This window comes from Vipera ursinii, assembly GCF_947247035.1.
Source record: "Vipera ursinii genome assembly, chromosome: 12".
Taxonomy (NCBI): domain Eukaryota; kingdom Metazoa; phylum Chordata; class Lepidosauria; order Squamata; family Viperidae; genus Vipera; species Vipera ursinii.
Genome location: NC_139525.1, coordinates 13,926,737 through 13,951,529, shown reverse-complemented (window position 1 = coordinate 13,951,529; position 24,793 = coordinate 13,926,737). Strand labels below are relative to the sequence as shown.

The 24,793-nt window shown below is 43.2% G+C and overlaps 1 protein-coding gene across 1 annotated transcript; it reads left to right on the top strand.

The window, feature by feature from the left end:
- Positions 1-1,738: 1,738 nt before the first annotated feature.
- CHRDL1 (chordin like 1) lies at positions 1,739-24,413 on the top strand (the record flags this gene model as incomplete). The annotated part of the gene is made up of 12 exons (XM_083371841.1): positions 1,739-1,777; positions 2,658-2,787; positions 5,620-5,732; positions 6,173-6,266; positions 11,587-11,732; positions 12,952-13,045; positions 13,740-13,801; positions 14,829-15,000; positions 16,204-16,398; positions 18,692-18,862; positions 19,417-19,506; positions 24,155-24,413. 12 exons carry the CDS (start codon positions 1,739-1,741, stop codon positions 24,274-24,276), a joined length of 1,428 nt encoding a protein of 475 aa, XP_083227967.1. The 3' UTR covers positions 24,277-24,413.
- Between the last annotated feature and the right edge of the window lie 380 nt (positions 24,414-24,793).

Here is a 24,793-nt window from a genome sequence, read left to right as displayed (position 1 = left end):
TGGATTTTGAAATTGAATTGGCAGAGATACTGAAATTAACTGCTTTGAATAGAGATATTGGACTAGACAGCTTTATAAGAGACTGGAAACTCTTTGTGGAATTCCTACATGCTAAATATAATAACACAGGGTTAACAGAGGGATCTGGAGATTAGTGTAATGTTTAGCTCAACCTGTTTGACTTTTTCTTCTTTCTTCATATATATATATATATGTGTGTGTGTGTGTATATATATATATATATATATATATATATATATATATATGAATTTATGAATATATATATATGGATTTATTGCTTTTTCTTTTCTTTTAGCACCCAGCCATCCTACCTGTTAAATGTTAAATTTAATTCACCACTTTTTCTTCTTTTTTTGTACACTTTTCTTTTTTGTTGCTGTTAGGGTTGAATGTATGCTTTTGTTTTATTTTGCTTGCTTGTCTTACTGTTTTGTATTTTATTTTCTATGATAAATTTTTAAAAAAAAAAAAAGAATTGAAGCTTCTTGGATGAGAAGGGAAATGGGAAGTCTTTGTTCAAGGACACACTTCTAAGTCTGGGGATTTTCCCATTATGCCCTCCTGGTTCTGCTGTTCTCTCTAGTCCAGGGGTGTCAAGCTCAATTTCATTGAGGGCCGCATCAGCACTGCGGTTGCCCTCAAGGGGCCAGGTGGGTGTGGCCAGGGTGGGCGTGGCCTACTGGGTGGGCGTGGCTAGAGTGCGTATGGCCTACTGGGTGGGCGTGGCCAGCTCTGCATCCTTCGCCTCAAGGGTGCCTATGGGGGCCTGGGCAGGAGTGGGACAGATCTGAGGGTCTCTGGCAGGAGGAGGGTCTCTGGGCCAGGGCCAAGGCAGCGGGGGCCGTTCCCTCACTGTTTCCAGGATGGCTTCGCGGGCCGCATGAAACCACTTCGCGGACCTGATCCGGCCCCCGGGCCTTGGGTTTGACATGTCTGCTCTAGTCCTTTCAATCCCATTTTTTTTAAAGCCGATGCTTAGCCTGGATTTTAGCGGATCTTCAGGGAAAGAGAATACGAATTGAAAAGGGCAAAATAGTTACAACAACAGAGCCAGAAATTAAAAAAATAGGTTTCCCCAGCAAGGGCAGGGAAGAGAATGCATGTTGCCTATTAAAAATTAATTGTGGTGCTTTATTGAAAGATGTAAGCTTCAAATTAAAAAAAGGAACTAAGGGGTTATGTGCAGTCACAGCTGTGTGTCCTGGCAATGTGGTTTCTCACAACATTTGTGACCTCAAGGTACCCTTCCTTTTGAGCTATTGGAATGAAAAGATGCCTCTGACATTCCAAAACAAAGCATAAGTTGCAACATTGCTCTTTTAAAAAAAATATATTTGCTCAAATAATTAGCTTTCAACTTGCTTTCTCATGGCCACACTTAGACCATCTTGCTTAAAGCTGGCAATACTTGGGTAGAGGCTGAGATCCAAGAAGGAAGGCTTCTGGGTTCAGCTTAGATATGTTTGTCTGTCTCCTGCCTTTGGAATTGCAATAAAATTCCAACCATGGTTTAGATTTGGGGTGAGTTCATCCATCCAGATATACCGTAATAGAATTTCTTTCCTTCAGTTTTAGTGCTTTGAATAAATCAAGCCATCGCAATTTTACATTCGGAATTATGTCTTGGTATGAAGTCCAAATCTAGCACATATGACTCTTTTTTTAAAAAAAAAGGCTACTCTGAATATTCAAACTGAATAGAAGACTCAGAGCAGCCATGGTTTGTTTGGGCAATGGTTTGTTGGACAATCCCACAGTCAGTCTTCCAGATGAGACAAGTAGTTACAGATTTTTTTTTTTAAAAAAAATCCTGATTATTTTAGGTCTCCTGTTTTCTCTCTCCTTTTTTAAAAAACAAACAATTCTGAGTCTTGGAGGAGGTACGCACGACCCAGGAAACCCCAATGAAACAACAACAACAACGTGTTGCCACATTGTTCTTTTCAAAGCAAGAACATCCAATGTTAGCAACACATTGTTGTCGTTTCGCTGGGGTTTCCTGGATTGTGTGTACCTCCTCCAAGACTCAGGATTGTGATGCAGATTTCTCCAGGCAAGGATATTGTGGCTTCGTGGCCCATATACCCAGTTTTCAAACAATTTGGATGCATTTTGTTCCTCATTTCCCCCAATACCAATGTTTTCAAATTTTTCTCCATTTTAACAAATTGTTATTTGGAAACTACATTACAAATACTGTATAGAGAATTGAAGATTTCCTGTGCTTGCTGTATACCCTTTGGGGGGGGACTGCTTCAAAGTAAAATTAGATAAGCCTCCCATTCAAATGCCAATTAAATAAATTTCTCCCCCATGTCCCCTAGGCGGGGGGGGGGGAGACGACGCAGCATTAAGTGCAACTGTGCTCATTGTGTATTCCAAAACATTTTGCAGCCCATAAAAAACGTGCAAAGCAGAAATATCAACCTGGCAAAACGCCTCTTTCAGTACTCTGCACCAGAACGAAATCCCTACAGACCAGTTTTTAGACTCCTTTGCCTGGCTGAACTGGTTTCCCATCTGTGCCTAATTCTCTTGCAAGAATTCAGTTCTGAAGAGCAGGATCCATTCTAAATAAGACTATATTTTCTCTCCTAGAACTGCACACCCTGTTGTTGTTTTTTTTTTACATCAAGAGTTCTTCTACGTCCCCTTCCTCGATGGGCAGCATGAAGAAAAAGTGGAATCTGGAACACGTCCGCTTGATTTGTGCCTGCTTGCTTTGCCTCATTTTCACGGAGGAAAGCAAAACAGAATCAGGAAAATGTAAGTAGGTTTTTGGTGGTAGGTTGGAAGCCGTAATTAACACTTGGCTGCGGGAAAGCATCCAGAATAAGCCTTTGGGGCCTACATGTATGCATGTGATTTGCGAGCTAATTGGAGAGCGGTGATAATCCACAAGAGCGGTTCTTCTGATGATCATTAATTAAATGAATTTTAATCAAGCTACATGGAAGGGCTGCGTCCTGCAAACTAACATTAAAGGATTATTTGCATGCTTTTGCATACCTTACCCGTCTCCTCCCACAACCCAAGCCTAACAAAGAATAATGGCAGCAGATTTGGTTCTGGATGTCCAGAACTGTCCCCCAACCCAAAAAATAGCTGTGACCCCCCCCCCAACATGTTTGGTCTCCATCCAGCCACAGCAATGTGAGATGGAATATTTTCTCCAAAGAAGTGTTCTCAAACGAAATGAAAAAATGTTCTGAATTTCGTTTGTGTTGGTTTTTTATCCCCCTTGCAAAATTTTCCATCGTTACTTTTTTTTTCCCATGGAAAAATCTTTGCAAAAAAGCAACTCCTGTATTAATTAAAATAATTAACAACATAACAAATTGCAGACCATTTGGGTCAAAGTGAACTTCTAGAATAAATGCAAAATCGGTCTTGTTTACAAAATCTGTCGAGAGGATTTTTTAAAAAAAGATTGCTTTCCAGATGTCAACTCAAGTTGAGTTCACTCAACAGGTTTAAATAGATTACAAACCTAGGTTTGGCATTCAGATAATATAGTTAATTTTTGGTTTATTATAATACAAACCCAGGTGATTTCATTAGCTAATATTTTAATGATGGCTGAATTTCCAGTACCAAATTAAGGGCATTATGTGAGATACTGTAAAGACCTCCACCCTTGGGGGGTTTTCAGAGACACCATGCACTCCTATAATGGAAAGGGCAATTTTATATCTTCCAGAGGTTTTATAGACCAGCTCCCACATGGATCCAGACAATTTTTTTTTAAAAAAATCCCATTTATATCCTGCCCTTCTCCGAAGACTCAGGGCGGCTTACAATCTAAGAAGCACAAATCAATGTGCTTAGCAATTGAGATCCAGATATTTTTTTTTCTAATTTTACTTCGCCTCCCTAGTTCTCTCTCTTTTGATTGGTACGTTTCTTCATGCTGAAGCAAGAGGGGAAAAAAATTATATGGACAAGAACAACATTGAATTCAAAGATGGAGGAAAGAGACTGTCCAGCAAGGAATGATATTAAAGGAGGATCTGACTAAAGGATCTCTGACCTCCTTTATATTACTTGGAAGATCCTGAACTTGAGGGTCAGAAGGCCTAATGTCAAACCAATATGCTCAAGTGGAGGCTGTTAGTGGATAACAGCATGCTGTGTGAATGTGGAGAGACACAGAGCAGTTTGTAAGTCTACGAAAGACAAGAATTGCAGGGAGATTTTCAGCGGGGCAGCAATATTTATCATTGGAAGCGCTTTCCCTTGCCATTTTTCACGCATCCCCCTATGTTTTCGAACCAAATTCCAGAAGAGAATTAGAATAATTTCCTATCTTTATTAATTGCAACAACTCTAACAAGCCAAAGGGGGAAAAGATGGATGTGGTCCAAATAAGCTTTTTCGCCCGGCTGCGTTGTGCAAAGAGCAGGGCCACGGCCAATGGATTCTGACTGGCATTTCCAGTTTATTGCTTTGCTGGTATGAACATTCGGCCTGCACTCACCCAAAACGGAAGCAGTTTTGTTTTTTTTTTGTGTTTGTTTTTCTACACAAGCCGACAAAACTTCCCTGGGATCCTTCTTTTTTCTTAAACGAGGGTGGAAGGTTGATTGAGGTGACCAGATTTGAAGAGCCCATCTCAGCAATGTTCTTGTTATGGATCTCCTCAGTTGAGAAGTGGAGCAGGGAAGTGCATGATGGGTGCGCAGGTTGACCACTAAGTGTTTAATTTGCAACGGTTCTTCGGGTGTGATATAAGGCCATTTACTCATCACAAACCAGCTTGTTTGCACAGAAGCAAGTTCCAAGGCAAACAAAGGGTTGCATTCATACAATCTACTTAACCAGGTCAGTTAAAGGACTAATGTCTGCTTTAGCATAACATGTGAACTAGGCTAGTGTTAACACTGGTTAAGTTTTTTTTAAAAAAAAACTTGGAACTCAGTTTCTTGGTTATTTCACCAGTCCATTTATTGTGCAAACCCCCAAAAGGAGTTAAATCATGATGCAGGTTGAATGGGTTGGGTGTTTTCAAACAAGTCTTGTGTCTATTTGAAAAATGTGAGATTTTGGGGGGTGGGGGGAATTAAAAGCCAGGTTAAAAATCACCTAGAGGACCATCTGGTTCAGAAAGCTGATTGCTTTCAGAAGATTAAGCCAAACTGAGATTAAAGCAAACCAAGATGCGAAGCAAGGAGCTATGTTTCCAACTGTCTTGAATGACCTCAATACCAATAGGATTTAGGGGCATTTGGCTTAACACTTATCAAAAGAGGATCAATTTTATAAAATTCAGTGAATCGGGATTTACTGAATTTTTGACATAAATGTCGCTAGAAGAGATGTTTATGCTGAGCAGGATTTTGCAAATCTCATAATCAAGCTAACAAGTCAATCCATGATGCCCATTCAAAGAAATCTGATAAGGAGATACAGAGTTGAATGTCCCATGAAGCAAGCCAACATACATCCCAGCATTTTAAGCATAAAATAGTAACAATCCCATCTATGCTGACTACAATAATGATGTACATCTTTTCTACCAGTTCACAGTTTCTCTCTGTGTCTCTCTCTGTCTCTCTCTCTTTCTCTCTCTGCCTCCCTCCTTCCCTCTCTCTTTTGCAGATTCAGAAACCTATTGCATGTTTCAAGATAGGAAGTATCGAGTAGGAACAAAATGGAAACCGTACCTTGAGCCCCATGGAATTATTCCCTGTCTCGACTGTTTCTGCTCAGAGGTAATGTGATGGGATCTAGTCAGGAGGGGGATTCCCAGGAGAGAGGGGGTCAATTTCAGAGGAGTAAGAGGCAACTCATCCCAGAGGTCCTGTGTGACAGAAAGAGGTTGAAGGCAGCTCCTCCTTAATAGTTCCCAGAGTATATGGTAGATACAGAAAGTAAGAGTCCTCAGTCTGGCAAGAGTTTGGTCTATAGGTGTGAAAACAAGAAAGATCTCAGCTTGGAAAGATGGTTCCTGGTTTTGAGCCTGACACAGGCTGATTGTGGAATTCTGGGAGCTGAAGTCCACACATGAAGTCTGAGGGATTCTGGGAGTTGAAGTCCACAAGTCATAAAAGAGCCAAGGTTGCCTACGCCTGCCCTGGGGCATAAGGAAATAGCCACTTGGCACACTAAATGTATTTACGCAAAGTCTTTTTCTCTGCTTTGATTTCTTCAGAGGAGGAACGTGCTGTGTATGAAAGTCAAGTGTGAAACCTTGCGGTGTTCCAGCCCGATACATGACTCCTCGGAATGCTGCCCAAAGTGTCCAGGTAACCTGCGTCTGTCGTGCAACAGAGCTGGAATATTGGCTGCCCAAAATGCCAGAAGGGAACCAACTGATCATTGACCATGTCCAAAAATAACCAAAGGAGGCTGTCACGCAGCAAAACACTATTATACAGTCCATTTGCGATGGGCAGAGTGCCCTGAGAATACGGCCTCTTGTTCCCCATAGAATTTCTATGGGTTTCTAATTTTTCTTCATTACAGAGCATTAATTTTGGTGGTGTCCCCTTCATCTCAGACAGGGGTCTTCAAACCTGGCCCTTTTATGACTTATGGACTTCAACTCCCAGAATTCCTCAGCCAGCATGCCTCAGCATGCCTGGCTGAGGAATTCCGGGAGTTGGTCCACAAGTCATAAAAGGGCCAGGTTTGAAGACCCCTGATCTAGGACAAACCGTGTTTGCCTTCTCTTCCTTTTTTTAGTATGTGGTACTCCTTTTTTAAGGGGACGTGGTGGCTCAGTGGGTTAGGACGCTGAGCTTCTCGATCAGAAGGTCGGCAGTTTGGCGGGTCGAATCCCGAGTGCCGCGTAACAGAGTGAGCGCCTGTTACTCGTCCCAGCTTCTGCCAACCTAGCAGTTCGAAAACACGTAAAAAAATCCAAGTAGAAAAATAGGGACCACTCCGGTGGGAAGGTAACAGCGTTCCGTGCGCCTTTGGCGTCTAGTCATGCCGGCCACATGACCATGGAGACATCCTCGGACAAGCGCTGGCTCTTTGGCTTTGAAACGGAGATGAGCACCAGCCCCTAGAGTCGGAAACCACTAGCACGCATGTGCGGGGGAACCGTTACCTTTACTCCTTTTTTTGAATGCGCTTCTTAATATCTGGCTGGCTGTTTCCATACAGGTAGTTCTTGACTTAATGGCCACAACTGAGCCCAAAATTTCTGCTGCCAAGCAAGATGGATGTTAAATGAATTCTGACCCACTTTAGGACTTTTCTTGCCACCGTTGTTAAGTCAATCACTGCGGTTGTTAAATTGGTGATGCCATGCTTGTTAAGTGACTCTGGCTTCTCCATTGATTTTGCTTGCCAGAAGGTTGCAAAAGGGACACAAAAATGTGAGCCAGTTGCCAAGCATCTGGATTTTGATTTCGTGGCCATGGGGATGCTGCTGTGCTTGCAAAGTATGGTTGTAAGTATGAAAAACAGTGATAGGTCCATTTTTTCAGTGCTTTTGTAAATTCGGACAGTCACTGAATGAACTGTAGTTAGTCAAGGACCACCTGTGTATTGAAATTCCATCTCTCCCCACCCCCCCGATAAAAGAACAATGGTCTTCTTTTTCTGCAAAAGGTAATCAACAGAATTGTCAACCACATTTGCTGCAATCTGACATTGCTTTATAACAAGTCGAGGTCAGTCAGAAAAATAGAGAGCCAGTGGGCCTTTGTGACTGTATACATGGGTCTGTACAGGGATATTTATTATATTTCAAGAGATCATGTTATAACAGAGAGGAAGCCAGAAATTTCTAAAGGGGCAAGAAAAATCTTCCCACATGCTAAACATCCGGTGGCTTGAAGCTGTTGCTACTTTTTCATCCTCTTGCTTATTGCCACTTGGGAAAGAGTCTCACATGTACAACATTAAGGTAAAGGTAAAGGTTCCCCCGCACATGCGTGCTAGTCGTTTCCGACTCTAGGGGCCGGTGCTCATCTCTGTTTCAAAGCCGAAGAGCCAGCGCTTGTCCGAGGACGTCTCTGTGGTCATGTGGCCGGCATGACTAGACGCCAAAGGCGCATGGAACGCTGTTAACTTCCCACCGTAGCGGTCCCTATTATTCTACTTGCATTTTTACGTGCTTTCGAACTGCTAGGTTGTACCACATTACCACGGAATAATTGGATCAACATTGCCCAGAGAGTAGGTATTGTGTAATGCAACAGAACAGCAGGCAAGGAGGATTTGATGGTGGCAGCTGAATGTGTATTTGGAAATTAGTAACCTGTAGTCTACTTGTGAAGAGGATTCAGAATTCATTCATGTGGAAAGGTTGTCTGAAAGTTGAATTATTGCAACTGGACTAATCAACCAATTGAATCATCAGTTAGTGATGCTCAATCATCAATCAAGCAATGGAACAACTTGCCTTCAGAAGTTGTGGGCGCTCCCTCCCTGGAGGCTTTCAAAAAGAGACTGGAGGACTATTTGTCTGAAATGGTTTAGGATCTCCTGCTCAAGCAGGCGGTTGGACTAGAAGATCTCCAGGGTCCCTTCTGACCCCATTATTCTGTGTTCTGTATCAGAGGTCCCCAACCTTTTGGGCACCAGGGACCAGTTCCGTGGAGAGAGGTTTTTCCATGGACCGGAGGGTGCGTGGTTTTGTGTGCTGCCTGCATCTCACGGATGGGGCTTTGCTTGTTTGTGCGGACCGGTTGCTGGCATGCCATGGCCCAACACTGGTCTAAAGACCGGGGGTTGGGGACCCCTGTTCTATATGTTCTATATTTTAATTTTGTTGTTCGTTTGAGAGACCTTTCACCGCCCATTGAGGCAGCTTAGTCCAGTTGCAAATTCAACCTTCAGACAACTTCAGACAATTCTACCTGGATGATTGAAAGTCTTCATTGGCATTTTGCAACACACTTTGGGGAGAAAACCTCTGAGGTTGGTATGGCAGGAGTTGGTACATTCTAGTGACTCTGCCTAGCTGCCTTGCTCTGACTGAGGAAGCTGCCTGGATGGGCAATGAAACATCTCTCAAACTAACAACAAAATTAGTCCATTTGCAATGTTTCAACCTTCAGACAACTCTACCTGTATGATTGAGAATCTTCATCGACACATTGATGTAGAATTTAGCCCCTGACATAGGGCTTCAGAAGTTGTGGGGATCTCATGATTATGTAAGAATTTGCTACAGTTATGACACCCATTTTTCTCTTTTCACACCAACCCAAGATCAAGTGTTTATCCTTCAACCCCGATTAATATATGTGGTGCTTCCCTCTCTCTCCCTGCCCTCCCCTTTCTGAAAATAGTCTGTTGTTAAAACACTTTTGCGGGCGTTTCAATATCAAAATGTGCTTTCTGGCTTTAGGGAATTACATACAAATGTAAGACTCTTAACATGTTGGATTTCATGCATGTAGCACAGCGTAGAGATCCTAGCAGTCCCTTTCCCCCCACGTTCGTCAAAAGCAATTCAAAGCCTTGAGGTAGCAGCGTGCCAACATAAATGATTTGCAAAGGTCTTGAGATGTGGCCTTTGAATTCATTTGCCCATGATCTCAAACCTCGTGCTGCTTTGGTTCGATGCCCAGCTTCACGAATGAAAAAGAGAAACAAGGAAGAAAATCAGCCTGCGTTCTTCAGTAGTAAAATCGTTCAGAAGCGTTTCTTTTTTATGCTGTGTGACAATGCGAACATAAAAAGGCTTCAGCCACCCATCAATCTGGTAGGAAGACAAAATGAGAGTGTCTTTGCAAAGTCAGCTAAGTCTCTGCGTGCCCAAATAACTTGGGTGCCAGCAAGCAAACCACTGAGGTTATTACACGCACGAAGATATTAGATCAGGGGTGTCAAACTCAATTTCATTGAGGGCCGCATCAGCATTGCGGTTACCCTCAGGGGGCTGGGTGGGTGTGGCCAGGGTGGGTGTGGCCTGCTGGGTGGGCGTGGCTATAGTGCGTATGGCCTACTGGGTGGGCGTGGCCAGCTCTACATCGTTGGCATCAAGGGTGCCTATGGGGGCCTGGGCAGGAGTGGGACAGATCTGAGGGTCTCTGGCAGAAGGAGGGTCACTGGGCCAGGGCCAAGGCAGTGGGGGACGTTCCCTCACTGTTTCCAGGATGGCTTCGTGGGCCACATGAAACCACTTCGCGGGCCGGATCCGGGCCCCGGGCCTTGTGTTTGACATGTCTGTATTAGAGACAGGAGACCTCTTGGGTTTGGGTTTTGCTTTTGTTTTTTTGCTGAAAATGGAAAAAAATAAACTGGTGATTTATGGATTTGCTGATTGAATATGGGTTGAATATGGAAAGAAGAGAATTAGGTAATTTAACGAGGAACGAATGAGGATAAAATTGTAACTCTACAGATCAGAAACTGCTTCTTTGTATAGCTTTTTCTTTTCTTTGCACCTCATTCTACAATCTTATTTGCTTCATATTTTCCTTTTTCTTCCTGCTTTATATATTCCATGTTTACTGCTGTGAAAAATGTTTAGTAAAAATTAAATATAAAAAAAAGAATACTGGGGGGTGGGGGGAAAGAGTATAGGAGAAAGGAAAAGAAATATTGGGTGAAGCTAAGGGAGAAATGTCCCTAAAGCATTTGAATCATGGTCTAAAAAAGGGGTGTCCAGCCTTGGAAACTTTAAAGCCTTTGGACTTCAACTCCCAGAATTGAGATGGATGGCTGGGGAATTCTGGGAGTTGGAAGTCCACAAGTCTTAAAAGTTGCCAAGGTTGGGAAACGCTGGCCTGCACATCTACCTGGCTGTGTGAATAAAAATGCCTAGCAAGACCACTAGTTCAGCCATTTGCCGTGAAGGTTGAAGACCCTTTTTATCTGCAGGATCCAATCTGGGTCAGTCACTGGGACCAGAGGCTTAGTCTTCTGAGCTTCTGGTCTTGTGCTGCAGCTGAAACGTCTCTCTACAGAATGTGTGCTTTGGGCTATTCCAGCTTATCAGGTACTTAGAAGCCGAAGACTTGTCAGCACAAGGAAACAACAGCCAGTGACTTAATAGCCCACCGTCAACACACCAATGAACAAAAAAAAATCCACACACAACCAGGCACCACATAAATACTATGCCTAGAATAATCCAAATCACACACTCTTTCTTGAGCAGGGGGCTGGACTAGAAGACCTCCAAGCTCCCTTCCAGCTCTGTTCTGTTCTGTTCTAGTCCAGTCCAGTCTATTTTCTATTGTATTCTATATTCTAGTCTATTCCAGTCTATTTTCTATTCTATTCTATTCTATTCTATTCTATTCTATTCTATTCTATTCTATTCTATTCTATTCTATTCTATTCTATTCTGTGTTCTGTTCTATTCTATATTTTCTGTTCTATATTTTATTCCCTATTCTATTCTATTCTATTCTATTCTATTCTATTCTATTCTATTCTATTCTATTCTATTCTATTCCCTGAGGATGGGCTTCAGCACAAATCCGAAAGCTCAGAAGGCTCAACCTCTCATCCCAGTGACCGACCAGACTGGATCCTGCAACATTATCCTGGGATGCATACGGTCTATTTACCCTCTTTAATCTGTCCTGTTTGAGCCTCTTGGTTGAGTTTGGTTGCACTAATGCTTTCTTCCCATCGGCTGTTCCCTTTTTCCAGATGAACCCGTTGCTGCAATAAGCTTGGGAACCATTGGCAAGCCCTGCAATTACAGTGGGATCATTTACCAACATGAGGAGATGTTTGTCATAGAAGGAATCTTCAGAGACAAACAACCCAATCAGTGTGAGCAGTGCAGTTGTTCTGTAAGTGAAGCCCCGGCTTCTGCCAGGCACAAATGGCTTTGATGTAAGAGAATATTTGTGTTCTGTCCCAGCATACGTGAGTCCTGTTAACTCACAAGGACCAACCCCTCTTTCAACAAGTAGGTTGGAAATGAAGGAAAAACAAACCCTTTTTTAATAGTATTTACAGACCTGCAAAATGTCCCAAAGCAAAAGGCAAACAAAACATGATTCAAACGGAGAATTTTTCACAGGCAAGGCAATCAGAACAGGATCCCATGAAACTTGAGTCCTTTGCAAACGGTTGCCTTCAGCAACCAGCACCGCCCACACCTTCCCTTTTTATTATACAGCCCCTATGCATGGCTTCTCAATGCCTTCTCCTCCTCCCTTGGAGCTGCCCCATTGTCTCCCTCTGTTTTGCTCTTGTTACCTTTCGGTGTTTGCGAGCCTCTATGATGTCTTCCAGATGTGAGTCCTCAGAATCTGACTCAGCTTCCCAGCACAGCTGGGTCTCAGCCTGAGCGCGAGTGGAAGGGCCAGGCTCTTCATCAGATTGTAAGTCCTGGAGCTCATCAGAGCCTTCCTCCAACTCTGATGGCTCGCCAGGCCCCTCCTACTCCTCCTCTGATTCCCCGAACTCAGCTGCCAGGTCCATTGGCTGGCACGGAATCACAACAATTTGTAGCTCAGGGTTGAACTGTGGAGTCCTTGGTGCTCTCTGAGCTTTAACAAATTCAGATTTTGGCCATCAAGACACAAGAGAAGAATAAATATTTGTGCATATTTCTAGCTCTGATTTTGGAGCAAGGGACTTCTCTTTTGTCATTCTAGAAGGGAATGTCCCTCCTTCCCACCCCAATTCAAGGAATCCATTCTGCCACCCTGGAATCTTGGATTAACTTCCCAGGAGCTTCAAGCTTCCCCAAATTCAGTTTAAAAGCTACGTATACAAATAGGATACTTGAGTAGTTTCACTTTGCTGTTTTTTGCCCTGCGGCTGGAGAGATTTCAAAGGATTCGTTTTTTGTGTCTCCTGATAAAATAAGTCAAGGAGATTCTCTTCTGGGGAATCTCATATCTTTTGCAGAGGTTGTTGATCCTGTTAACCTTCACTGCAGTTTAAAACACTTCCAAACACTTCCCAAAAAGAAAAAAAAGAAACAATTGCTTTGTTTGCATTGCTTTGTTGTATAAGTGCCGCAACCCAGTTTGATTTTTGTTTGATTCTTTACTGCAGGAAGGAGAAGTATATTGTGCCTTGAAGACCTGTCCCAAATTAACTTGCTCTTCTCCAGTCTCCGGGACTGACTCTTGCTGTCAAGTTTGCAAAGGTAAGTAGTATCACCAGCACCAACTTCATCATCACATTATCATTATTAGGAGGCCTGGTGGCGCAGTGGTTCAAGTGCAGTATTGCAGGCAAACTCTGCCCACAGCCAGTTCGGTCCTGACCAGCTCAAAGTTAGCTCAACCTTCCTTCCTTCTAAGGTCGATAAAATGGGGGCCCAGATTGTTAGGGGCCTTATGCTGACCACTTAGAGCAGGGGTGTCAAACTGCCAGCCCACAGGCCGGACATGTCATCAGGAAGCCACGCCCACCCCATTGTCGGCAATGGCGAATAAAAATGGGGTCATGAATGGCAGCTTGACTTCCTGGTCAAAGCCAAAATAAATAACTTCTCCATCTTCTCCAATGGAAAAATATGTAAAAATACAATGTAAGCCTTGCATAATGCATTTGAGAACGTTGAGAGATAAACTTGCATATTGTGAATGAGACGTTTATTGAACGTTCAATACTATTGAAAGGCAAATTTGCTTGGACTTCTTAGATTCCATCAGAATGTTATGGACATTTTGGGGTGAAACCATAGCCAAATAAACAAATTTACCCCTTGCCAGATAGACTTCAGTGAGCTAGCCAGTTGTGTTTTTATTCCTCTCCACTCTTCCTTTGGCAAGGGCTCAATCACAAATGTCTCCCAGGATTTATTTATTTTTTTGACATTGTTGTCTCTTGTGCAGATGAAGAGTCACCGAGAGACCTGGATTATGACCTCCTTCGTCAGCCAGCCAACCGTGAAGTTGTAAGTCAGCTTGTCTTAGCAGCATCTCCATTGAGGGGAAGGCACATCCCAGGCAAAATTATGATAACTGAGATCTGGGTGTATTCTTTTTTCAGCATGAGAACCGGGCAGGATTCTGTTGCAGGAAAAACAAATGTTATTCAGATATCTTTAGCAACTGAAAATGCAGGTAGAAAAATAGGGACCACTACGGTGGGAAGGTAACAGCGCTCCATGCGCCTTTGGCGTCTAGTCATGCCAGCCACATGACCTTGGAGACGTCCTCGGAAAAACGCTGGCTCTTCGGCTTTGAAACGGAGATGAGCATCGGCCCCTAGAGTTGGAAACGACTAGCACGCATGTGCGGGGGAACCTTTACCTTTACCTTTATATATGAAAAAAACAGATTGTTATGAATTTTGGTTCAATGCAAATAATGCAAACCTTTTAACTGCATAATTATTAAGGCTTGGGGTTATCAGCCCTTTTTTATAGTATTCCACAGGAATGTCACCTCAGGTTGTAAGACAGGATTTTTCCTAGTTTGGTAATTGGCTTCTTCTGTCTACTTAAAAAAAATCTGTTTTGGGGATGGAGATAGATTCGATGATGTAACTTGGCCACTAGATTCTGTGGCTTATGTCAGAACAAAAAACAAAATTTAACCCGAAGCCTGCATTCAGTCCAGCTGTTTGAGAAGATGGAAGATTCTTAGTGAGGTTAGTTAGTGGATTTTCTGACCTTCTGCTGTTTGTTGAAGCTGAAAAATCCCAGGGAATGTCACACTGTCTGGAGCTCCTGAGCAGGACTAAATGAGAAATTATATGCCCAGTTTCATAATCCCAGTTATAAGGCCCGCTTTCTAAATGCTCCAATACTGGAAGTTTTTAAGAAGAGATTGGTCAACCATTGGTCTGAAATGGTCTAGGGCTTTCCTGCCTGAGCAGGGCGGGTTGGACTAGAAGACCTCCAAGGCCCCTTCCAACTCTTGTTATTCTGTTATTCTACTTTGTCTTCACAAGTTATCTCTCCTTTCTATTTTCTCCAGAGGCATTCTCCTCCTTCCCGGCCCGAATCCTCAACCAGCAGTCCTAGGCTAGCCAACATCATCCTACGACAAGCTGCAGGCGGAGATCACGACAGACCTCTGCCAAATTATTCACAAAAATCCGGAACCATTGTACACATCATCCTTAACAACCAACAGAAAGTTGGAGAAGGTACAGAGATGTCCTTTTTAGCAATGTTCTTCTGATTGCTGGGCAATCTGTTGAAAGGTCCCCAAAGGCCAATAGGATTGGAGAAATCTAGCCAGGCAACTTCTCCCCTCTTCCCAAATGGGAACAAAATTATTGTGAACGCTTTTCTTTAATTATCTGGTCTCTCTGAGTTTTCCCATTGGATATGCTTTGTACCAGTGAACAAACCCACCTCTGGATTTTGACACACATTTTTCCCAGATTCAATTTTTTTTCTGGATTCCGGTGTAACCGTGTTTAGGTTTCTTGCCATACAACGGCATCCCTAGCTTATTCTGCATTGAGACCCGTTCCATGATACGTGATACGTCACAGACTGAGTTTACAACATCTGGGTGTCTTACTAGCAATGTAGAACATCTTCTAGAGTCGTCCAACAAGTGATGCGCACTAATAATTGTAAGGTGGGCAGTCCCAAAGGTGCTTTTTTCCAAAAAAGCAACGAGTTTTTTTTTCTTTCAAAACATTTCACTTTTCAGACAAGATGTTTCTTCCGTTCTGAAGCAAGTCCAGTTGCCTTTTGGAAAAAGCACTTTTGGGACAACCATGACCTGGATGGAGAGTCTCCATAGACGTAATGTGGGCAGGCTTCAGAGCACCATAATTATATATGGCTGAGGCTGGGAAGACGTTCTAAGTCACTAAGATGTTGCAAGCCACAAAGGAGAGGGGGCCAACCTATTTTCCAAAAAGAAACAGAAGGCAAGACAAGAAATAATGGATGGTAGCTAATCAAGGAGAGAAGCAACCTAGAACTAAGGATCAATTTACTAACAGTGAGAACAATTAATCAATGGAACGGCTTGCCTTCAGACGTTGTGGGTGCTCCATCACTGGAGGTTTTCAAGAAGAGATTGGACAGCAACCTTGGCTCCTTTATGACTTGTGGACTTCAACTCCCAGAATTCCTGAGCCAGCCATGCTGACTCAGGAATTCTGGGAGTTGAAGTCCACAAGTCATAAAAGAGCCAAGGTTACCTACTCCAGGCATAGGGTCTCCTGCTTGAGCATGGGGTTGGACTAGGAGACCTCAAGGTCCCTTCCAACTCTGTCATTCTGTTGCTAGTGAGAGAAATGGCCATAGAATGAAATATTGTGGCCACTAAATCTCTGTTTCTTATATCTAAGATTTACATCCATTCCCTCATCCATTCTTTATTCTAGTGTGCATTTCAAATGGAAAAACCTACTCTCAGGGAGAAATTTGGCATCCATTCCTCCCAATATATGGCACTGTGGAGTGTGTCTTATGTACTTGCAATGGCACTAAGCCAGAATGTAAAGCAATCAAGTGTCCCCATCAGTATCCCTGTGAACAGCCGAAGAAAATTGAAGGGAAATGCTGCAAAGTTTGTCCAGGTAGGTTGACGACGTTGCATTGAATTGTAGAGGATACACGGTGGGTAAGACAGAAACAGTTTTGGGGTGTAAGCAAAATGGCTTGAGATACCCCTACGTATGATTTTCTCTCTCTTGCTGAGATTTTCCTGCCCTTTATTGGAGGTCTAAAGCAGGGATGTCCAACCTTGGTAACTTTAAGACATGTGGACTTCAACTCCCAGAATTCCCCAGCCAGCCATGAAGTCCACAGGTCTTAAAATTGCCAAGGTTGGAAGCTCCTGGACTATAGTGATCTCTTGCAAAAAGGCATTGAAATTAGGCCAATGTGCTGTCCACTTATTTGAAAGTTGATCCTCAAGAAAATAATGTGTTTCCTGCATGGAGGCGTTCTAGAGTTGCTTGTTTCTTTATAACTATTATTGCAAATTAAAACAAGGAAACTAACATAAAATATGAAAAAGATCAACCTAAGCAATACCTTTGGAGCTGACTCAATGTTTGTAAAGCTAAGACAGTCAAGAACCTTTTGCCCTCCACAAGCTAAATAGATTGGGAATTGACTGTAATTTCAGTATTTATGTAAGAGGACCAACACCTACACTTTAAGGTAGCTAATAGCGTAAGAGCTATGGACATTTTTGTTCTCCAAGCCAGGAAAATGGCTCAGATATAGGTCTGGTAGACTATCATGTTGTGCTTCTTCCAAGAGTATAGACTTCATTTTAAAGAGAATTTTGGTACATTGCACTGATTGGAATCCGAATCTGGAAAAATGCAGGAATATTGCAATGACTTGTAATTGTCAGCCTTCCAAGATAAAACTGACTTGGAAACAAAGGCATGCAAGCTAATACTACTTTTATTAAAGGTAAAGGTAAAGGTTCCCCTGCAAATGCGTGCTAGTCGTTTCCGACTCTAGGGGCCGGTGCTCATCTCTGTTTCAAAGCCGAAGAGCCAGCGCTTGTCCGAGGACGTCTCCGTGGTCATGTGGCCGGCATGACTAGACGCCAAAGGCGCACGGAATGCTATTACCTTCCCACCGTAGTGGTCCCTATTTTTCTACTTGCATTTTTACGTGCTTTCGAACTGCTAGGTTGGCAGAAGCTGGGATGAGTAACAGGCACTTATTACAAGGTTATAATAATCTTATTACAAGGTTATAATAAGAGAATCTTGCAAGAAATGTCCTAGCAATGAGAACAATTAACCTGTGCAACTGCTGCCTTCAAAAGCTGTGGGTGCTCCATTACTGGAGATTTATAAAAAGGGATTGGATAGCTACTTGTCTGGAATGGTGTGGGGTCTTCTGCTTGAGCAGGGTTGGACTAGAAGACCTCCAATGTCCCTTCCAACTCTGATATTCTGTTAAGTCTGATTGCACTTCCTCCTGCTTATTCTGTTCCCATAACAAAATGAAGTACTACTATTGGACAATGTGAACACACGGTGGATTGGGGCAAGGGAATCTATTGTTTAGCTAAGCAAGTTTTTGCGCAGAAAAACCAGAGCTGTTTTTGCTTCTTCAGTTCCGAGATGGTGTATCCAATCAAGTTTTACCTTTCGGACTTTACAGTAATTGCCTTGCAGGATCCTTTCATTAGGTTTGCTAGTTGGACTTTTGACAGTTCATATCTGAGCTATTTTCTCAAATTATATTGCTGTCCTACACCAGGGGTAGGCAACCTTGGCTCTTTGATGACTCGTGGACTTCAACTCCCAGAATTCCTGAGCCAGCATGGCTCAGCATAGAAACCTCACCCTTTCCCCTCAGCATGGCTGGCTCAGGAATTCTGGGAGTTGAAGTCCACGAGTCATAAAAGGGCCAAGGTTGCCTACCCCTGCTATAGACCAACTCTATGTCCGGTGGAACTACTGGTTTGTACCTTTAGAGCAGGGCTCTTCAAACCTGGCCCTTTTATGACTCCTGGACTTCAACTCCCAGAATTCCTGAGCCAGCATGGCTCAGCTTGGAAACCTCTCCCTTTCCCCTCAGCATGGCTGGCTGAGGAATTCTGGGAGTTGAAGTCCACGAGTCATAAAAGAGCCAAGGTTGCCTACCCCTGTCCTAGACTCAGATTTCTTTTATCTGTCTGTGGTATTGGTTGTGTCTCTTCCTCCTGTTCCTCAAGATTATTTCTTCTGCCCGTTACAGTAATTCAGATAAAAAAAGGAACTCTAAACCGGATAGGTGATCCCTGAGAATACACCCCATTGAATACAACGGGATTCCCTTTGGAGTAAAAATGCACCCATAGAGGTGACACAGACTAGATCCCTAAAAATACAAACTAGCATTTGTTTTCTCTTACAGAAGAAATGGAAAGTCAGCTCTCTGACGATCAAGACTATTTCTGCGGTGAGGAGATATTTCCAGTTTACGAAGCCGTTCTCAACACTTCCAAAATAACCGTCCAAAAAAAAGTAGCCTTTCAAAAAAATGGAACGTCAAGAGTAGAGATCTACACCTGGATTTTTAAAAGAGGTGCTGAATTCTTTCTTTTTTCCAAGATCAAGTCCGTAAGGAAGAGAGGAAATCAAGTTTCTTGGGGGGGGATGGCAGGGGCAGTGAAGCAGATCCCCTACGTTGTGTCTTTAGGATTGTAAAAATGCTCCTGATACAGAAAGATTTGGATCACTGAGTAGCTGTCTCAAGTGATTACATTATGGAAAAGTATTTTTTTAAAAAATAAAAAGAGTTTTCCACTAAAAAAAGGCTCTCCCAAATGAGTTGAGTACAGTGTTTGCACTCATGCAAGAAGCACCGAGGCGCTTCTGGGTTAAAAGGATTAGCTGATGACATCACCGCTGCCCTGGGGATACCCAGTTGTGGGAGGTGTGGGTTTCCTTTTATGTCCCCAGCAAGAGCTGGAGCAAAGGACGAGAACTCAACCCCGCCCCACGACACCAACCAGATCTCGAACGCAGGTTGGCTAACCACCTGCCCAGCCTCCCAATCACTTGAGCCACTCTGCTCTTATAGTGTACAGATAAAAGTCATTCCTAACTGCCTGTATTCTTCTAACGGCTTTGCAATAGGTCTCCTGAGCGACGTTAATATCGAGGTCATGCCGAAGGAGGAATTCAGAGAACTGCCCTATTTTGTGCAGATCACAAAGACGACTTTGAGTAAGTAAAATCTTGCTTTGATGCCTTGTGAAATCAAACTTTTGACGAATACACACCCCTTGCGAGCTGTTTTCGCACTGTCCACTTAGTCGCGACAGAATAAGCTAACCTATGCTGCCATACCGTATGCCAAACTTGGCTACATTTTCCAATGGCTAGGCCTTTTGGGGCTTAGGTATCAACTGTCCCGCTGGTGAACTCAAAATTGAAGAAACTCTACGGTCTTGAGGTGCCATAAGAGATCAATCTTTATTGGATAGACATACTGGCACTGAAGAAGCAAAATCAACTCTAGCGCAGGGCTTTTCAACCTTTTCACCCATTGTACCACTTTTAGGATATGGCAACATCTGAGTACCACCAGTCGCCTAGCAAGGTGTTAAAAACTTGATGACAAAAAAAGGAATAAATTGATGAAGTAAAGATAGTCCTCGACTTACAACAGTTCACTTAGTGACTGTTCAAAGTTACAATGGCACTGAAAAAAGTGCCCCTAAGCCACAGCCGAGCAAGACGCCCGCCTGCCCGCCCGACGGTGCTCTTCCTCCTGTCCAAGGTTTTCATTGTTGTGAGCATTTCTGTTGAGGATTGGCGGGGGGTGGGGGGGTGGTTTTTATTCCCCTCCCCCTCTGCTGGGTGGTTGCAGCAAGTTTTGGTCACTTCACATGACCCTGGGACACGGTGACCGTCATACATATGAATCAGTTGCCAATCATCTGAATGTAAATCACAAGATCCTGGAGATGCTGCAACATTCCAGCTGATCAGCGCTGCTTCTGGCTGGAGCCTGGCGCTGATCCTGGTGCTTCCCCTGAGCCCTGACAGCCCTGCAGCTCCAGCCGTCTCTCGCTCAGGCTTGTGCGGTGCTGCCACCGGTTCAGCTCATTCCCCTCCCCTGCTGCCACTTTTCTAGGATGGTCGCGTACCACCTGCCAGGTGCCAATGTACCACAGGTGGTACCCGTACCACTGGTTGGAAAGCCCTGTTCTAGTGTTCCCATGTGAAATTCTGGTTAGTTAAGAATGGCTTTTCATAGCTCCCACCCACCATTTGTCCACATTGCCCAATTGCAGGCTTTCTGTTTCTTGTGGGAACACTCCACGTCTCTGCCAGACACTTGCTTATGATGACCTTTGGGTCTGACGGTCCCCCTGCCCCCTGTTTCTATGGCAAGTTGAGTAGCAACAGAGGTCAGCAAGCATCTGAGCTATTCAACCTTGACATTAGGCTTATGCAAACAGACACACACACCTCTGCCAAAAGAATGGGTCCCTTTAGGATTCTGTTGATTGTGCAAATTCAGAAATTGGGTGAGTCCTGTAAAACACGCTGCATGGATAAAGTCAAACGGTAGGATCACCCATTAAACAAACAGCTTTTTTTAATCATGTTTTGCAAAATAAGTCACAGTGGCTCAAAAAGATAATAATTCAAATGGAATTGTTACTGGAATTTTTGGAATTCCAATCATTTAGTGTAAGGTGTATTACTACACAGCCCTAGAGTCACACACCACCTCCTCTGATGTTCCTTCTGTCAAAATTAAATTGCAGAGACTTTCCTGACACCTAACCTGAGGTCACACAGAACACGCCTGATGTGATTTGTTCAACTTTTTTGCTGTCCACTCTAGGGGAAGCCTAACTGTTGGAGGGTGTCAACTACAGAGAGTTCATCTCTGGTTTGTGGCTTACTGTGGCTTGCAAACTCAGCGACTTTGGGTTTATTCAATTAACCGTAGTTTAGCTTGATGTTGGGATGAAGCATCTTTCTTGTCAGATAAACGCATGCAGGACTGCATCCTTAATCTTTTCATCAGAGACATTTGGATTTAATGATTGTGGAATGTAACATGGTCAAGAACCGGCACTTGAAACGAATCAGCTGACCTTTTTGGTTTCAAGTTACCGCTTGGCTGCAGCTAGAAAATTCCAGGATTGCAGCTCTGGAAGAAATTCTCCTCCTCGTTTCATTAGTGTGAATCAAGGGGTTTGTTTATACAAGCAATTATCCTAGAAAAGCAATCGCTTGATTCTTTTTGGCCTCTGATTTGTTTACATGATTGTTGGGGGACTTGGAATCTGGACTGAAAAATCATGTGTTAAAAGGGACTCTTTTTCCGCCAATTTCTTTTTCATTCTCAGACCTTTGGAGAAGACAGACAGATAAACGGAAATTTAATTTTGGTGTTTGAGCAATAAAAGTACTTTTGGTAAAAACAAGCAAAATGAACCCCCAACATCAATGAACTTTGTCTTTTCTGTCTGCTTCCAGGATACTGTAAATTGGGGGTAGGGAAATGGGGTCCAGGACAGCTCTCTGCAACCAACTCATGTGCAACTCACAGTGGGAGAAGAGTTACACTCATATTGAAGAAATGATGGAATAGAATCGTTTTTAAAAGGATGCAAAAAAGGAGGGACAAAATGAAATGTTGAATGACAAAAATTAAAATATTTTTTAAATTTATTTTAAATAATTAAATTGTTGAATTGTCCCGTGGCAAGTTGTCCATGGCAAGTTCTCCCATGATGAGTTGGCCATGGTGCATTGGCCATGGCGAGTTCTGGGGAAAATCCATCCTACCAGGTAGGACATGAAGTCTCCTGGATGGATAGATAGATAGATAGATAGATAGATAGATAGATAGATAGATAGATAGATAGATAGATAGATAGATAGATAGGTAGGTAGGTAGGTAGGTAGGTAGGTAGGTAGATAGATAGATAGATAGATAGATAGATAGATAGATAGATAGATAGATAGAAGATAGATAGATAGATAGATAGATAGATGATAGATAGATAGATAGATAGATAGATAGATAGATAGATAGATAGATAGATAGATAGATAGATCTTTCCTCATGTTCTGCCATCTCCAAGTGATGAAGATGTAAGATGGCTGAGACTATGAGATATCCTGCTTGGAAGATTGGCCAGGAAGGTCTTCCTTGAACTGCATGGTTTCATTGTGGGCAAAGATGGAGTTTTGAATCTTCCTCCAGGATATCATTAGGATCTGTAAAAAGCCAAAGGAAAGTCAAGATGAGACTTTCGGGGGGGGGGGGAAATGTGGGCCAATCTCATTGGTTACTAATGACGATAAACTTTTTAGCACAGTATTGACTGAAAGGTTGAGGAAAGTTCTACAGACCTTCATTCATGAAGACCGATCTGAGTTTTCTGCCCAGGCTCTTTGGAGCTTAATTGATTTCCTTTAGGAATCAGCCGATCCTAAAAGAAATCAACCCTGCCTGTCCTTCAGAAGGACAGATACTGAAGCTGAAGCTCAAATACTTTGGCCACCAAGTGAGAAGAGAAGACCCTGATGTCGGGAAAGATGGAAGGCAAAAGAAGAAGGGGATGGCACAGGATGAGATGGTTAGATAGTGCCATCAGTGCAATGAAGATGAATTTGGGCAGAACCTGGGAGATAATGGAGGACCGGGGGGGAGGGGCTGTGCTGTGCTGTGGTGCATGGGATCACAAAGAGTCAGACATGACTTAGCAACTGAACAACAACAACAATAACCTAAAAGTTGAATTAGAGGAAAATCTGCCATTCCCATCTACTTTTTGGCTGCAAGGGGTCAGGAGGACCAGTAAGGCTTTTCTCCTTAATCAATATTCTTAGAATAAAAGGTAAAGGTAAAGGTTCCCCCGCACATGTGTGCTAGTCATTTCTGACTCTAGGGGCCGGTGCTCATCTCCTTTTCAAAGCCGAAGAGCCAGCGCTTGTCCGAGGACATCTCCGTGGTCATGTGGCCGGCGTGACTAGACGCCAAAGGCGCACAGAACGCTGTTACCTTCCCACCGTAGTGGTCCCTATTTTTCTACTTGCATTTTTACGTGCTTTTGAACTGCTAGGTTGGCAGAAGCTGGGACGAGTAACGTGCTCACTCTGCTACGCGGCACTCAGGATTCGACCCACCAAACTGCCGACCTTCTGATTGACAAGCTCAGCGTCCTAACCCACTGAGCCACCGCATCCATATTCTTAGAATAGAAGACTTAAAATAGAATAGAGCTGAAAGGGATCTTGGAGGTCTTCTAGTCCAGCCCCCTGCTTGATCAGGAGAACCTATACCACTTCAGACAAGTGACTGTCCAGTCTCTTCTTAAAAACCTCGAAACCTCTTTTCAAATTGAAAAGTAGTCTTCTATGCCTATAATTCTTTTTGCTGAAAGAGGAGGAATGAGAGCTTATTTTATATGGGAGATGTCGTGATGATCATGGCTGGTACTTCTGTAAATATATGAGGAATTTAAATTAGCTTTAAAAAATAAATACACGCGTCTTTCAAAGCTCCTTTTGGCATTGATGGGCCTGGCGCAGGATCTGCCCATTCCGTTTGCATTCACCCACTTAAAATTGCAGTTAACCAAACTGATTGCTTCCTGTGTGCACGTGACTCTTTATTTAGGGTTTGGAATCAGGACGTTTTCAGATGCCTGACCCGATTCGGGCCAGATGTTTTCGGAATGGGAAGGTGACGGGGAAGTACGTGAAAGCACGAAACCTCCTCAGCAGTTCAGACCCTCAGGGTTCTCAATTATCCTGCACGCTGTGCTGTCGTTTGCTTTTCTCTCGCGCGTTTGCTCATCGCTTTTTTTTAAAAAAAAAATCTTTTGTTTCTTTATTTTAGGTAGGTGGAAAATATTCAGTGAGGGAGCAGCTCGCCTCATCCAAATGTGTGGAAACCGAGAGTGCAGGACTGAAGTGGAAGAACTGATGAAAGACTTGTACCTTGGGGAGGAAAGTTGTTGAGGGAAGTTCTGAAGAAGGAAACCGAGAGAAAAGAGATGGATCCGCAGCGGGACTGTGGGTTTATTTTGCTTGTGCCCTGGAAAGAGAAAGAAAGAAAGAAAAAGAAAGAAAGAAAGAAAGAAAGAAAGAAAGAAAGAAAGAAAAGAAAGAGAGAGAGAGAGAAAGAAAGAAAGAAAGAGAAAGAAAGAGAGAATTCATCTCATGCCCAGCATATTTTGCTACTCTGTGCTAATCCTTTCAATATCTCTACTTCAGAAATGGTGACTCTTCGTTATTATAAAAACAGGCAAGAAAGACCTGGATTCCTGCAAAGGTCGTTGTCTAAAGCCAGGGGTGGGGAGTTGGTGAGCTGAGGGTCTTCTTTCCAGTTTTGAAGAGAGACCAAGGGCCTCAGTCAGGAAGGTGCAGATATGAAATGGGTACAGCCACAGTTGGGTAAGACCAAGATCCTTTTTCTTCCCCTAGAAATTTTTTCCTACTTTAAAACTTACATTAAGCTCACGCTAGATTTTTTTTT